Here is a 17,248-nt window from a genome sequence, read left to right on the forward strand (position 1 = left end):
ACTTTATGGTGAAATAAAGTATTTCTACCAGTAAAAAGGAAAAGTATTGAGCAATCATGACAATGACTATTTTGATAGCCTCGCTTTATGGTACCATTTGTCTGTACACAATAATGTGGATTCCTACAGTAGCAATGTGAAATATGCTGAGTCCATCAAAGAGACAGTAGTTTAGAAAACAAGTAGATGATAATACAGCATAACTGCGCAAATACAAAAATTACTGGAGTAGAGGACTATAGTGGAAAAATATTGCCTAGCAATTTTAGAAAACAGGGGTTTTTAGATTACAGAAAGGAAACCTGATAATGCAAGTTACGTATGGAGTTGACGAAATCTGTTTTGCTGTGACTTTTGACATAAACAAGAGTCATATAATAGTTCATTTTAGTATTATTAGTGTCTAATTTTTAATGTTTTAATTTTTAGTTGCATGCTACATGTAAGGTGATTTATGTATGTTATTTCTAAATTGCTGCAATGTAAAAATTAGCTATTAACCAAGAGGTTTGGGATCAGTTCTTCATAGAAATCACAATCTTTTTCTCACATATGAGGAGCTGTAGCAGTTGATCTTCCAGTTCAAGTTTCGGTTTCTATAGTATGAAGTATTTTACACGTTCAAGAGCTTCCTTTATTCACTAGAGGCAGAGTGGTAGTTTCAGCAACTTGCCATTGCAAACATGAAATAGCCACAGTTTGAACAATATTTGTTTAGCTTTGTCAAGGTACATGTCCCTTAGGATGCAATCATAAAAAGGACACGAAAGACTATGTAGAAATCCTTCGCCCTTATCATATATTTGATTGGTACAGTTACATTCCAAATAGGGGCAGGATAGAAACCAATTTTAGTTTTGTCAATACAAGGGAAGATATGTGGAAAACCAGCTTCTAGGCTAGCAAAATTGAAATGCATAGTGGATATTTTCTCATTTCTTTAATAGATCTCATATGAATTTAGTTCAGGGCAGCTATGAGTAAAGGTCATCATCATTTGCCTAACAAGTGGTAATTCAGGGAAAAGCTACCTTTCATATTTTCTGTTGAAATGTAACCTTGCTCATTATTTTTCTGAACATATGCAGCCAGACATTGGCACCCAAGGCTGCAAGAGAAAAATGTGAAACAAGTATTGTTACATATATTATTATTTCCTATTTTCATTCATAATTTTATAACTGCAGAATAATCCTGTTAATAGGCTTGAAAATTGGCTCAAGACATATGTGGTTTTCAGACTTTGTTTTCCAGCCAAAACACTTTCATATTTCCAAGAACGAGTTTATATTATTAGAACATTTAAACTGACAAGTTAAAATCACTTTAAAATCAGCTTTAAATGTTTCTTAAGTATTAAAGAGAAAATAAGACCTTAATTAGCTTCCTCACTTTTGTAAGGGGAAGGCAAGACTCAGGTTGAAATGTCCAGCCAGTGCGGTTGTGAGGTGTATAACCACACTTTCTCAAGAGAATATATTTTGTCTCCTTAAGAAACTTGTTCTGTTGTGGATGTTCCCTACAGTAAGCCAACCAGAACTCTTCAATGGTGCTTCAGGTTCTTTCCTTGTACACCACAGTGAAGATAATAAAGCACAGAGACTGGGTAAAATATTTAAATAGTTCCCGGCACAAGGAATAGAAGCCAGCATCCTAACTTCTAGGATACTTCCCAATCACTTTTTGGGTACTGCCTGTGAAGTAGAATAGCATCAAAAGGGAGAATCACTATTGCTTACATTAGTGATAACGAAGGCAGTTCTGGAAAGAGGCAGTTATGCATTTGAATCTCCTCAGACCGACATGGACAAGTGCACTCTAGCTTTGATTGAGTGGACAGAAGAGGTCAAATGTTAATCTTCTCTGACTTTTTGGCTTCTAGAAGTGGACAGGCCTGTCTTCAAGATTAAAATCAGAGCTGTACAATGGTTAATTCAGAAAGGGGTGAGACTTACCAACTCCTATTGTCCCCTCATGTTTTCAGCTCATTAGATTATGTCACTGCACAGCCAGTTCCTTGTATATGAATAAGCATCTTGCCCATTAAATATTTCCCACATAGAATCCTGGCTTGTGTCTCTCCAGAACAAGCTATTTTTACTGATATGGTTTGGTTTTAGTCTGAACCTTTAAACACTTTAAAGAATATAGTGTCTATAAATTCCAAGTCACGTCTAAGTAGGTTTTCCCCTGTGTGCTTTAAAGACAGTTAAAATGTTAACATTTTATATAATTAAAAATCTCTACAAAAAGGATATCAGTGTTTAAAATTTGCTTTTTGAAGCAGTGAGGCCAGATGACATTAAATACGTTTTATAGCAAATTTCAAACAAAGTAAAGATTCAGGTTTTCAGCTGCAGATAACAGTATAGGCCAGAGTGGCTCAAGCACCACATTCGAGTCTCATGTCCTCCCAGAGGCTTGTTAAAATTAGAGTGAAGTCTAGTAACATCCAGTTGGCATCACGAACACTCAGACATGACACAGAGCCCTAAACCAACGTGAAGAGCCAAGAAGTACAAGTACATATATGGTATGCACACAGGGCTCTAAGTTACGTGGGTCTTTGAAGCCAAATAGATCACGGATATCTCTGTGTTGTCTGTTCTTCCCTTCTCCAAACATTTCCAGTCAGAGGTTTGCTTAAGAATATCCTTTTTAGATGGAAAGTTTAATTTCCATCTCACAAAGTTATCATCATTGACAGAGAGGCCAAGAACTGTCTGCTTTAGCCTTTCCAGATTAGTATTTAACCCATCTGCCTACTGTAAGACAAATTCTGAATCTTGTGCATGGACAAAACAACAAATTGATGCTCCATGTCTGCCAATTGGCAGTTTTCTGAATCACTTTTCTCTGTTTTAAAACAGTTCTCTTTACAGCACAATTGTAAATGAGAAAACAAAATATTCATAATTATATATTTTAATAATGTGTATGAATTTGTCCATCTGATACCAGTTTTCTATTTTTTCTATGCAGAACCTGAATACTGTATCAAATGCTTCATTTTTCTTTTCTTTAGACTTCTTGACACTGCAAATTGCAGGTCCACTGCAATGCATGAGTGGAAATAAATGACAAAAATGCCTTTTCTAATATTTAGATCAAATACCAGTACTAATGTAACTGGGACACTGCAGGCTGGTCTACGCATCTTCCTATATCAAGTTTGCGAACAAGACTGTTCTGCCCAAGCTAGTTTTAACTGAATTTGAGAACAGCTATTTGTGTGGCAACAGCACTTTTAACTGTGATTTACAGAGATGCTTTCGTATAATACATATATTATGTTCAGGCTTAGGCTGTGCCTAAGTAAGCCTAATATAAGAGTCTGAGTGTTATGTGCAAAGAGATTTAAACTTCACAAAAGCATAATGAAGCATTTTTAGCTTGTGTAAAAGATAGAATGGTAACAGATTACTAGATATATGAAGAGCAAACTATATTCAATACAGGTATACTGCAGAAGTCATTAAAATTTTGAAACTCCAGTTAATTATGTTTGGCCTCACATTCTTTCCTCTAACAATAAGTTTAATCTTTAGTGACTCACAAGAAGTTATACCAATATAATAGTCTTTATTTTTCTCTAAACTTAATGTTGTGCAAAGTTTATCATTACTTAAAAATGTGCCCTTTAGGAGTAATTTTGACAACATAATTATGAATCTGATGTTCATGAAACTGTTTATGAAACTCTCCATCACTCCAATTTTTCTCAACAGAATTGTTGATGGGATTGAAGATGGAATTCATAATGAGGAAAGCCAAACCTTTGACTTCAGCTCTGATCAGCTTAGGCAGGACTCCAGGTTATCTCCTACAGCTGGAGGTGAGTTTTGCCTGGGAAAATCACTCTTTAGAGAAAACAGTTTTCATAACATAATCCCCTTTGTTCCTTTGATTCTCAGAAGTGGCATAAATGGGTTTAACATATACCCATACTTTCAGTACCATTTCGGTACCACAATTAGAACTGTAAAAAAGTACCACAGAGTCCTGAAGGCCATTTATTGTTTTCCTGCTAACAGACAGTCATGATAAATGTACTATATTTTCATGTATTAGATTTTACCAGCAGTATTGTAGGATCAGCCTGGAGCCTCATGCTCCCAAACCTTTGAGCATGTAAGGTACTGAACACAAGGACAAAATTCAACATAAAAACATTCTCTCTCACACACACACACACACACACAAGAAGTTCCACATGCAAACTTCACTTTCAATTTTTGTTATTTATAGAAGCTGAGGAGTATGGAAGTACCTAGATTTTTACAAGAAAGAGTGAAAACCTTTAATAGCAAGAGGTTTTAGGAAATCCTAAATTATTTACTTTCTGAAAACATCGATAAAATGGCACCACAGAGGAACAGAGCATGCCCATGTGGGAGGAGAAAAAAAAATGAGAGAGAGAGAAAGACAGAGACAGAGGGAGAGACCAGTGGACTCATGCCTCATGCTGAAGGGTAGACTCATGCTGAAGTGGCACAACTAGTGCAGCTCAGACTGTTTCTAATGTCTTCTCTTTTATGAGTATGCTGTCCTCAACTTTTCTCTCATTTACATGTATTTGAATGACTTTCAGAGGCTGAAATTGGTGCTGCCGTGCTTGTTATCAAAGCAGAAGAGACCAAACAGCAGATCAACAGGCTTAATAATGAGGTAATGAGCTTTTGTGGGGGTTGGAGGCTATTAACAATGGTTCAAGGAATGCTGTAGAAAACTCATATAACTTGGGAATATGATAAATGTGTGATTAACAAGTTTGCAGAACTGGATGGGGTTCCTACGTTTAGGGCAGTTTGGAGTTTTTAACTCTTTCCCACATTAATTTTCTGCATGAAAGCTATATAGAAATTAGTGTCGTGCTAGAGCTAAAAAGAAAGTAAGTTTAGCATAGTTAGTGTATCTAATTTTCTTAGCATTTATCCTCTTCTGTATGTGCTTCTATTTCTCACTTTCCTCTGATTCTTTCCTCAAGCCTCTTCTTCTAACTTTTCTTGTTTTGGTGAATGCTATGATTTTGGTGAATTTCCTTGAAGCAAATGTGAATCCAGTCACGTTCAGATTCATGTCAAACATTGCAGATCACCTTACCTGTGCCTATTTAAAATTAAACAGAAGCTCATCCAGTCCTGCTTAAGCAATATGACCTGAGGAATACAGGGCCAATATTGTTCAGTGGTGCTTTGTATTCTTCCCTTCTAATAACTTCAAACATGTAATCTGCTATCAATCTGACACTAAAGAAGAGATGTTCTCTGGCTAAACTGTTTCATATTTCCAGCCACTGCAGTACTTCAGCTAACAAGGTGAAAACATCAGACTTTAGCTTCACAGTTATACCGCAAGACAAAAATCTGTTCCCAGCATACTCTGTCTTTCAACATAAAGAGATCAGAGACAATTTCTTATGATTCCACATGAGGAAATGTTTAAATAAGTCCAACCACACAGTTTCACTTCTTTTTTGCTGATCTCTTTGGTTACCAGAAATGTCAAGTTTTATTTTCTTTTTCTTTCTATATTGTGTACTATTAATCTAGTTATTCTTTATTTCCATATGTGAAGTATTTGGCTTGTAAACCTCTTTCATTCTGAGTCAGGTTAACTTTGTCAGATAAATGTCCTAAGCTAAGAGTCCATGCATGGTTATTTAGTCACTATGTATGCATAGCCTCATTTTTATGTCAAACTGTAGAGTTTAGACAAAAGTTTTGTGCCCCATTGATGACAGTTTTTTATAAAGCTTGGTCAAAGAACTCAAAAATATCTCCAAGGTGTTCGTTGACAACACTATTCTGATAGAAAATAATATTTCCAGTGTAATACTTTTGAAACAGACAAGTCATATTGATTCATCCCATTTGACTTTGAAGAGGACAGGTATTTTTAAAATACAAAGATGTATTATGTGGCTATCTGCTAGAGGCAATTGAAAAATACATCATGATGGCAGGTGTGCTAAGGCAGGCATCTCATGGATTAACCAAATATTTCAACTGCAGTAGTTCTGGGCTTGTCATTCCTTTCCTAGTGAAAAGCAATAAATAAATCTTGGAGTAGAGCAGTATGTTAGAGAATGGTTAAAGAAATTAAAAAAAAAAAAAAGCCACCATGATGAAGGTCATTTCCCTCACGCACAATCTTCATTTTTCCCTGCTAACACTATCTAAACAAAATGTTGTGCAACTTGCTTGTTCACACTATCATAAAAAAGGAAATGTGACCGCATGTGGTAAAACACTACAGTTTTCACACAGAGAAACAGAACCCAAAATCCAGAGACAAATATTTCACTGTTCTGAATATGGTTCACTCTTTTATTTAAAAATTGAGGAGGGGCATCAGTCCATTTTTTTACATAGTATGCTACCTGTGAGACTTCACTTGAAATAAGAGGTGCTTACCTCTTAAGACTTCTGCAATGTCTCCTAGGAGAGAGATGGATTTGAACCACTAATTCTTGATTAAATAAGTCAACCATTAGATTGTCAGACAAAAAGAAGCCACATCAGAAGGTCTTTCTCTTCTTTCCACAGGAGTGTGACAGAAGTTGGTTAATCTATAGCCTCTGTCTGTTGAGCAGGTATTAGGAGTCCTGTAAGTAAGAGGAAGAAAATTTCTGGAGGTTTAAAAACTGTTCAAGAAACTTGTGGAGTCTTGCTAGCTTGCTAGGTGGGCGAGACAGAATTTGTTTTCACACTGTGTAGCTGACGGGCATGCACCAACACAGAATGCTGAGTACTAAAACTGGAAGCCAAACAAGGTTTGATAGGTTTAGACATCTTTGGACAACATTGATTTGATTTGATTTACATGTAGTCTTGCTAGTGATAAAATAACATTAATAATAATGCAACCAGGAGATACAAATAACACAATAATGTTGAAAAATCCTGAGAGTAGTTGTACTTACTGTTTAGTCATAGCAGAGAAAGATACCTTTCTCTGATTACAGAACCTCCAAGAACTTATAGAAGATTATAGAGCTACATAAGACTATGCGAATGATTATGGAAAACCCTACACTCTGGAAATGACAACAGAGTTAGTCTAGGAACCTAAAGGAACATTTATATTAATCTTCACAGTATCTCCAAGATCAATTTACTCCATGCTGTATAGAGTACATTACATAGAATACATCTACGCTAATATAGACATGCCTAAACGAAGACTGTTGTTGGTGTCTTGCAGTACGTGGAAGGAGTATTCTCTGCTTTCCAAGATCATATTTTGTTTTCGGTCTAAAAAGTCCCCTAGGAAAGAAAACAGCATTATGCATTCTGACTAAGCAAGGGTCTTAAACATAGAAACATTTAAATACTTGAGAATTCTCAATTCAATGTGACAATGCATGGGCATACAATATGGACAAATATTGGCTGAGAAAAAAAAAAGGCATGAGGAACAATTCTAAACTGGTATGGATTTAGATTTCATAGGTAACACTGAGCTCCAATCGCAGAGACAGATGGGTATCCTCCAAGTCCTTCCATGGATCAAAATTTACACTAGAAAAACTTCATGACTATAAAGCTGCTTAATTGGTATTCTACATGTATTTGAACATGCCCCATCTGGAGTTTCTGAATTGACAGTACTGACTTGGTACTTACCCAGATGAGCCTGTGAGTAGCCTTGCTGGAATACACTAGCTGTTTTTTGTTGTTACATTAAGTATTGAACAACACTAGTAAACCCGGTGCTTTCATCATTCCATCACTCAGTGATGACCATTAAAGGAAGATTATGACTGATGCTGCAGGAGACAGCAGTGGTTAAAATACTGGCAGAGTTAGAAACGAATTTCTTTATTAAGACATGCAGCCTCCTCCTGAAAAAGAAAATATGAGAAAACAGGTCATAAGTAGCCAACAGCAGCAAACACTATCATTAATACATTTTTTGTGGAGTCTATCAACAAATGCAAAAATAACTGCTTTCATGAAAGGCAATTGTGTTACAACAGTTCACTAGTTAGCTTAAAAACATTTCAGCTCTTCGTTGGGGGAACAAAGACATGCATCTTCCCATTCAGACATTCAATACAGTCTGTTGCTAGCAAAGCAAAACGAAGTTACCCCAGAGATAAGTTACCCCAGAGGTAAATCTACAAAACAAGCTATACGCAGCTTAGATATCTAGTGGAGCTCTTGGCAGTATTTTAAGCATAACATCCACTACGTAATCCAAAGGAAAGTTCTTTTACCTAAGAATGAGACAAACAGAAGACAGAGCCTTGATTTCACTTCTCAGAGTTTGTTATGTATAAACTTTAGGACTAATGGATGCGCAGACTTCATCTAAGGAGGACAGGCTTCAAAGTGAGCACAGACACTTTATTAGGTAACGTGAGAGAAACATGAACGCACCCCAGATTGCTCTTGTCTAGCTGCATGGTTTGGCTGCTCAGCCGATTACCCAGCTTCTTCATTCCCTTACCTAATCTCACTACTCACTTTGAGCCTGAATGAGATCAAAGCTGATAAAAGGGCATTTCCCTCTGGTTCAGCATTGTAAACTGGGGTGGAATAGGACTACTTAATCTCCTACCCAATTTGCCCATTTTGCTTAGTCTAAATAATCACTGAATAAAAAAGGCATGACTTTCATTATAGTTCAGTATGTGACAGACAAGAGAGTTAATGTTCAGGTTCTTGCTCCTGTAAAAACACAGCTATTTAAGCAACAGTTTCAAGATTAGGTGACTGAATACCTAACAGTATGGCACATTTTCTGAGCTGGGGAGGGCTTGATTCAAAGACCTGTCCCAAATTAGGCAGAGAGGGAATTTAGGAATAGGTCTTCTGCTTTACAAGTATGCATCCTTTCTTTACAGACATCTGTACGCCCAAGCTGGTCTTTCCAATGCATTCCTCTGCAGATACTGATCAAATGGGTGTATCTAAACATTCAGAATATTTTCAGAGGCACCATTTATTTGGTACAATCATACATAACTATTAAGGAGCCCAGAAGTAAAACCAGGAAAACACTAAGCAGATTTTCTGAGATATGCAGGTGGCCATAAGTCTAAATTAAAGCACCTGTCTATTACTGTGCCATTGTCTGTATCAGAATAGGCTTTTAGCTCTCTATCATTTGAGTGCAACTGTACAAAAAGAGCATGGAAATACTTCTATTTTGATTCAAAGCGAAAGACCCAAATCTGAATTACTTAAAACATAGATCAGTTAAAAATAAGAAGATACACAAATTTTAGTCATAATTTTTCTCCTGTAATTTGCAGAGTGCACATGTACACATTCTCCATTCAAATATATAGGTACAGAATTTCATGCTCGGATATACATGACATCTTGCACAATGCATGTAGACGAACTCAGATTTCTTTTGCATGTCCCCTGTTTTTCCCAAATAAGACCCATGTCCAGTGTAGCCTAATTCAGCTTCAGAATTTGAGGGCTGATTTCATTCTTTACCACATCAGTAGACCTCAGAATTATAGTACTAAAACAGTATAATGAACAGAGTACTCACATTTCTCCCATTCAACTGAAAAACAAACAAACATGAGAAAATATGAATAGCATCAGGTTTTGTACTAGAAAATTGCCTTCTATTTAGCTGCGTGTTGGAGCGCTAAGTGCAAACTGAGCTATTTTTAATTTTAGGTTTTTTAGATGCAAGTGCTTAAAATACTCTAAGCATTTGGCACTTATTCAGAACAGAGAAAATGCATTCGCAGTGATATTTCACTTTCATCTAACAAAAGGAACAATCCTAAATGAATATGTTGATTTTCCAAATCACCTAAAGAAATTTTATAAATAGATTATTTTAAGACGTATTTCACATTCAGCTGCCAAAAATCAATCTCATTCTCCTCTCAGGACAGGAAAAAAAAAAAGGTTTTTTTTTTAAGCAAAAAATATTCCTTAATAATAAAAATGTATGGATGTGATGGAAACAGTCGTTTTATAATCAGTGCCAATGGAGTAAATTTGGTTAATCTAGCATCCAGTTTTACATAGAGGATGAACTGTTGGAGTTCAATTTGTATTTTGAGAACTCATATGAAGAACTCCCCTGACTTACAGTAATTAAAAACATGTTCTTTGTAACAAGCTCATAACTATATTATCACAAGAGATAGATTATTTTGCAGACAGGGTATCTCAATAATTTACTTTGGAAAACATCCTTCAATCAAGAAAATGTGTCCAAAAGTGAACTAATGACATTTATTGATGATTAACACTAATTAGGACTAATCTATCCATTTTGGAGTTAAACTATGTAAATGTCAAGACATACAACCTAGTATAATGTGTGTTAAGAAATAAAAGCTTTGTAAACTATAAACACCAAGTAAACACCTTTTTTGTAAAAATATTTTTTCCTTTTATTACTGACATTCATATTTCCAAAGAACTCCTACCTTGTTGTTTTGCGTCTCTCTCTGCTCTTGTACTTTGATGATTGTAGAGTAGCCTTCCCAGTTTTTTTTTTTCTTTTTTTTTTAATGTTAGCTTAATAGCTATTGTCAGATGAAGGTAACAAAAACAGCTGATACATTAAAACTTAGGTTAATGTATTTTTTAAGCAGGACATATGGCACATACATGGCGTAAGTCCTATGTCGAGTGTCTCTCTTGAACTTTTCCTTGGTGGAAAGGCACCTCAGGCAAAGAAATGAATGACGAGAGGAGAGCATGCAGTGTAAAAATCAACAGGACACCAAAAGGTGACTTCAGATTTGAATAAAATATATTACTGTCATGACAGATGATGACGACTATCCGGTTCACTCTTTAACAAGCATTTCAAAACCTTCTTGCACTGAAAAGACCTATTTTCCCAATATCTAAATGTAAATCTGTTGGTATGCAAGTTCGCTGCTTTTTCTTTTATGCCTAGAAGATGTAAGGAAAAGCTGATTTCCTTCTCCTTCTAAAACAAACTTATACTGGAAACATACTGTTCCAGCAGATCTCAACAAACCAATTTCCTTCTGGCTTTCTTTGCCCCTCAAGTTTTCTTTTGAATTGCCTTTGGTTAGATCTTTAAAGTCACTGACAAAGTACATGATTTCAAGCTGCATCAGCCTAAGTAATTCCCAGTTAAGAGAACCTCCTTCCTGTGTCCAAGAAAAAAAATGCTGTTGATATACTCTGGGAGCATGATTAATGTCTCCAAAGTGTCATTCAGCAAAACTCCACAGACTTTTTTCTATAATACTCTGCATAGGAAGAATATTATACTTACATTCATGCCTCTGACATTTGCTTTTCAGCTCTAATGTTTAACATTTATCTTTGTTGAATTTCATATTACTGATATTTAAAAGTGAATACAGATTCCATTTAGTGATAAAAAATAAACATTAAATAAAAACAGATCAAGATAGGCTGCTAAAAAGAATGGCTTGAAATGTCCATGGATGACAGCAAACTGTTTATCATAAACCATTCCAAAAACATATGAATCCAGCTCATGGTGATCACATCTTGGTCTTATTTTCTTAGTTGGTTTAGAAGAAAATCATGGGGACAGTAATATCTGAGAACTCTTCTGACAAGATATATATATTACACCTGCAGTTTCCTCTTATCTATTAAACCAGCTTTTCAGTTAAAGAAGAGAATTACATCGCTTTGCCATTATTTATTCTTGAGAAATGTGTATTTCCCGTTCTCTTTTATGTATTCCTTTATGTGCATATATAACTTGTTTGCTTATTGCTCAGTTCTAGTTTCATTCATTCAACAATACACTCAGTGGGAAACAGAGGACTGGCAGCTAGTTAATCTGAGCCTTAAAAGACATCCCATTATGGCTAAAAGTCTCCTTGGCTTTTTGAAGCACCAGAACAGAAGCAGCAATGAAACACTAAGCAAGGGAACAGGGAAGCTGCCATATGCAGTGCAAGCCAGGCAGCTTCCTTGCGTTGCCAAAATGCAACTTCTATTTCTCAAGAAGTAAATTTTCTTCTTCGCTGCTTTGGGTGTTGAGAAAGAGTCATGGTAGGAAGATATCTAGGTGAAGTTTGAAATGCAAAAGGGAGTAAAGTACAGAGAGGAAAAAATACCAATGTATTAGGCTTCTTATCAGGAAAACAAAAAACAAGGTTTTGTTTTTGTTTTTTTTTTAAAAAAAGGTTTATAGGTTTATTCCAGATTTATCCAGGAACAGCGATGAGCCATAAGCATTCTAGTAGAAAATTTAACATTAAAAAAAAAAATTAAATGCCAGAATATGTAATGAAAAAACAGAGAAACCTGTACAGCCAATACAATCTAAACAAGATAATAATCACCATCATCATCTTGCATTACGTAGAACCTTTCCTCACTTTCAGAGTATTCGAACTACACAGCAGTTTAATGGTGGTAGTAAAGAAAAAGACTCTTTCTACTGAAACTGTAGAAGTAATTTGAAAATGCAAAATACAATTACTGAAACTTATATTGTTTAGGGCATCGGAAAATATTATTATTTAAGTCCACAGGGTGTAAAAAAAAAAAAAAAAAGCCCACACTACTTTTTAACCTGTTTTGAAAGGTATTCTTTCTTTATAACAGAGTATTCTAAAAAGGTACCAGTGCATTGCTCTTGACCAGTCTGAGAAGCAACTCTTGCTAATTCAAACTAAATCTGTATAAATCCCAGTTTCTATATGAGGAAACACTGCGGTATCTTTGTCGAGTCCTAGAAACTGTTAAGGCAGCTTTTAGAATATATTTGGGATCTCACAGATAGTTTTAAAGCTATCTGCCTAGCACAGCAGGAACCATTTGTACAACTAGCTGTATAGCCTAGCAATAATCACTGAACTCCTGAAAAGAGAATAGCCTTACCAGCATGCAAGGAATTTGTCCTTTTGCTCAGGAGGAAACTGTACTGCCTTCAATTTCTGTTTCATAGCCATAAAAATTCTTTTGCTTTTAATGTCTGTTCTTTTGCACTTTCTGGAGCACTGTGAAATTGTTAACATTATTGATTAAATTGTACCCTGCTACACCTGCTTATTTGCATCTGCTCAAGAATCTCTGCAGGGTGTAAAAAGGATAGCATAAACAGTATAGTATTGATAGTAACAGTAACAGTATACTATGTAAGTATGTAAGTGTAATAATATAGAGATAGATGGTAATTAATATTAGTACAGATATTGGAGAGCTAATTGGGTAACATTAACAGTTTTTAAAATCCAGAAAAGTTTTTAAATTATCCAGAAAAACTATATATTTGCTTTGCCTGCGTGTCAAGCAGTATTGGTCCAAATAGATGACACTAAATGGTGGTTAATTTCTAATGAAGCCAGGCATAACTACTTTGGATCTTAAACTATCACACTGCTAGAAGCTATTAAAGCGTACATCAAAGGTGGGTTTCTTAGGTCAGTTCCTATGCTTGTGCAAGAGCAAGCTCATGAGAAGACAGCACTCCAAGAGTTAGCTGACATATCAAAAATAGTATCTGGGCACTAGAGCACATTGTATTTAACAGAAATTCAGGACTGCCACAAGTACTGATGCTGAGATTTTTTGCTGTATTGTCTTAACAAATTGGCAAAAGAAACGCGTTAAAGAATAAATTAAACTTTAAAAAAGCCTGAGGTAATCAGAAATGGACCAAGCCAAATAAGATATTTTAAAGTTGCAGATATTTTCACAGAGCATTGATAGTTCAGGTCAGTTGCATAGTCATAAGGTAGCATCAATCTTCCTATCTGCACAACTGCAGAAAGCCCTGTAAAATGGATGCAAGTTGGGAAATTTGGCACAGAAAACAAAGTTATTTTATCTGCTAGGAGGAGGGGCCACTGGTGATCCTAAAAAGAGCTGATGACCAGTAGATCTATGTAGTCATGGGTTTGGTTGTCCTTCTTCCCCCTTTCCTCCCAAAGAAGCTTTTGGAGGTTTTGCAATGCCATGTCCCAGTTCCCGATAGAGCACAGAAGTTCTTGCATGGTTGGTTTCTCCAGAAATCTCACGGTGTGTTTCCTTACAGTCTGACAGCACTAAGAACCTTCTCTGGCTGCTCTGACACCACAGAAAGCCTGTTCACAAATCACTTTGCTAACATATGCCTCGTGTTAGCTGAAGTTCAAATGAGTTACCAGGCATTCAAAGCTTAATCTCAGCTGACAGAAGGAGATCCCATGGTTATTTTCTATGTAGTGTGACTTAATTAGATAAACAAGGCAGAAAGAAAGAGAAGGTGGAGAAAGAGAGGCAGAGATCCTGTAACATGTCATTCAAGAGTCTCCTCCTTTTAAGCATTTTCCCTCCAGGGGTAGTGTGATCATTACAGAACTATTAATATGATAAGTTTGAACTCTTAGCTCAGAGAGAAACAAATAAATGTATAGGAGCTGTACTGGAGCTTCCTACTTTCCTTCTAACTCGGAATTTCTTTAGAATTATTGTGCCTGTAGTAACACAGTCAAACTCAGTCTGAAATGTCTTTTCAGGATATTTCTTAGGAACTATTCTGTCAGAAAAAATGAAAATTGTATTTCTATTTCTGATTACATTAAAATTAATCTGTGTAGGGCATCTAACTGATGGTGTCTTCACAGCAAAGAAAGGCCCCTTGAATTAGCCTTTTTTCTTTTTGGCAGGTGGTTTATTCTTCTGAAGATAAATGTGCAGTCATGTCTTTTTTTCTGAGTATTTTCACTATCATCAGTATAATAAACTCTGTTTTAACAGTAATGACTAACAGTAATGACAGTGGTTTGACCTAAAATAGATTGATTAGCTACCATGGAGACAAAGTTCATTTCTACCTCTTGATAGGTTCATTTCTGTTCATTAAAAATAGTTGACCGACCTTAACTTCCAACAAACTTTTCCTTAAGAAGGAAACAGGAAAGACAAACACATTTGAAATGGTGAGTGGATCACTTTTATTTTTGAATTAGGCTTTTTTTTTCCCAAAATGTCCTTATAATCTCCTAACAAATGTCCCCATTAATGTTAATATATATTAATTTACTTTAAACCACAAATTTGCAACCAGACAAACCAGCAGTTTTGAGGAGATTAAGACTTCGTGTAATTATTTTAATTAATTAGATGCTGTCAGTGATTTCAGCATTAAAAAAAAGAAAACATGATTCTTCCTTTTGCACACACACCAGAGTAATCTATGCTATGGATTATTATCTTAGTGTTATAATGCAATACCATTCAAGCATAAACTTAACCACATGGAAGCAAACTGTTTCACAGGCTTTTTATATTGTTTAAATGTTTAGAGATAACAAGTGGTTTTTTAGAGTTTGGGTATGGGTTTATTTTATTTTACTGTGAAGACAGCAATATATTTCACATGTGTATTTCTCTACAAGATTCCACAAGAACTCATTTTGATATCATTCATCAGTATAAAATTGGTTAATAAAAATGGTTTATGCATTAAGCTATTTAAGGATTGATCAAGAAGCTATTGCTGTCATATTGCCACTAGAAATCACCTCAGTTCTGACCCTAAGGCCATTCTTTATATACAGACTATCATTTAAAATCAGGAGAACTATGCCTATGGTGTTTCCCCCATACATTTTTATTGAGTTGCTTTGATTATTTCAATACGTCACAGGAAGTGTAACATGTAGCTGTGGTAAGATAAGTGGATGGACTATTTCCCAGGCATATATTAGTAGAGTATATTTCTTTAAAGTAAAGACACTGTGTCAGAGATGAAAGCTGATATTTTTAGAAGGAGAAAAGGTACATATGTGTGTATTTCAAGCATAACTACAAAAATCCTATGATATTTTGCCCTTCCATAACAGGTGACAACTTTAACTCAAGAAGTCTCACAATTAAGTAAGGATATGAAGAATGTGATGCACCTTCTGGAGAACCTGCTCACATCCCAGAAGCCTCCCGGGTTCTGTGCTGTGCACGGTATATCTCGAAGCCCTACCCTGGAAAGTCTGCAGTCTCGAATGGCTTGGACTACACATCAACCTTGCACGCACATGCAAGCTGGCAACTTTACTTGCACCAAAGCACAACTTTGTCGCGGCAACACATTATGTGACATTTGGAATATGGATCTGTCCTCTGTGGGCAGCAGTCCCCAAAGAACCGAACCCAACCCACAAAATTCTATAGACAGTGAATTTTATTATACACCAGTCCTTCACAATTCCCCCTCCCAGTATCAGGTAATCCAGAAAGACAATTTGCAGTTTTTAAGATGCACCTCTCCCCGTTCAGACACTACTTTGACTCCTCTTCAGTCTATTTCAGCAACTCTTTCTTCTTCAGTATGCTCTTCATCAGAGACATCATTACACCTCATGCTCCCCAGCAGATCTGAGGAAGGTAGCTTCAGCCAAGGAGCAATCAGCTCATTAAGCCTGGAGAACCTGCCGGGATCATGGGACCCAGAAGGAACAGCGGGAGTAGTTTCTGCACAGACCCCAGATTTCCCAATAGACATTGTGACGAGCACAAGGGACGTCAAAGATAAAGATTACCAAGCCATAGATGTCTAATGAGAAACAGTGAAGTGGTACTCAAAGCACTTTCCACAGCTGTCAGTTTTAAATTCAGAGAGTTCTGCACAACTGCTTTATTTGACCTTTTCTCTGGCAATCATGGAGACTTACAAACATGAAAATTCAGATTTCTAGAAGAAGGTATATAGAAAAGGTATTGCCAGTTCATACTATAGGAAAAAAAAATTCTAGATTCTAAAAGCATGATGAAAAGCCTTTTGTATACAGATACATCTTATTGTTCTGTTTGGCAGACTCTCGTGATAGTGCAAAGACCCTGAGGGTCAGAGCAGCTGGAAGCCTAGGACAAAAGAACTGTCATGGGTGGCTTTTGTTCATCGAAGCAAAGGTTTTCCCTGAGTGTCTGACCGTTGTTCCCAAACAGTATCTATGGCACTGTTTGCTTCAGGTGATTGTGGGTCCTGCTGGTCTGTTTGTCAGTTCTGTGAAGGCAAAGGGACAATTATCGCTGCATGTCATCTAGACAATCAACCAAATAGAGCTGGTAGAGAGTGGTTAGTTGTTGCACGTTATTTGTCATGTAAATGAAACCTCTTAATTTACCTAAAAATGCTATTTTTATAAACTTGGTATGAAACATGTACTTAAAAATTATTTAAAATATTTATAAGGAGAATAAGAGTTTGTTTTCATTTCGGCAAAAGCTTGCAGTTTTAACAAGAAGTGCACTACCATCATGTATTAGATCAAATACTATCTATTGTTAAGATATTATGTAGTTTACAAATTGAT

The 17,248-nt window shown here is 36.0% G+C and overlaps 1 protein-coding gene across 1 annotated transcript in view; it reads left to right on the forward strand.

The window, feature by feature from the left end:
* The window catches only part of KCNH8 (potassium voltage-gated channel subfamily H member 8), a 189,685-nt gene extending 173,193 nt beyond the window's left edge, over positions 1-16,492 (forward strand). The window contains exons 14-16 of the mRNA XM_065628355.1: positions 3,729-3,835; positions 4,592-4,668; positions 15,782-16,492. Of these exons, the coding sequence (XP_065484427.1) occupies positions 3,729-3,835; positions 4,592-4,668; positions 15,782-16,492 (895 nt within the window). The remainder of the gene's footprint in view (positions 1-3,728; positions 3,836-4,591; positions 4,669-15,781) is intronic.
* Positions 16,493-17,248: the final 756 nt, after the last annotated feature.

Source organism: Caloenas nicobarica, chromosome 2 (genome assembly GCF_036013445.1).
Source record: "Caloenas nicobarica isolate bCalNic1 chromosome 2, bCalNic1.hap1, whole genome shotgun sequence".
NCBI lineage: Eukaryota > Metazoa > Chordata > Aves > Columbiformes > Columbidae > Caloenas > Caloenas nicobarica.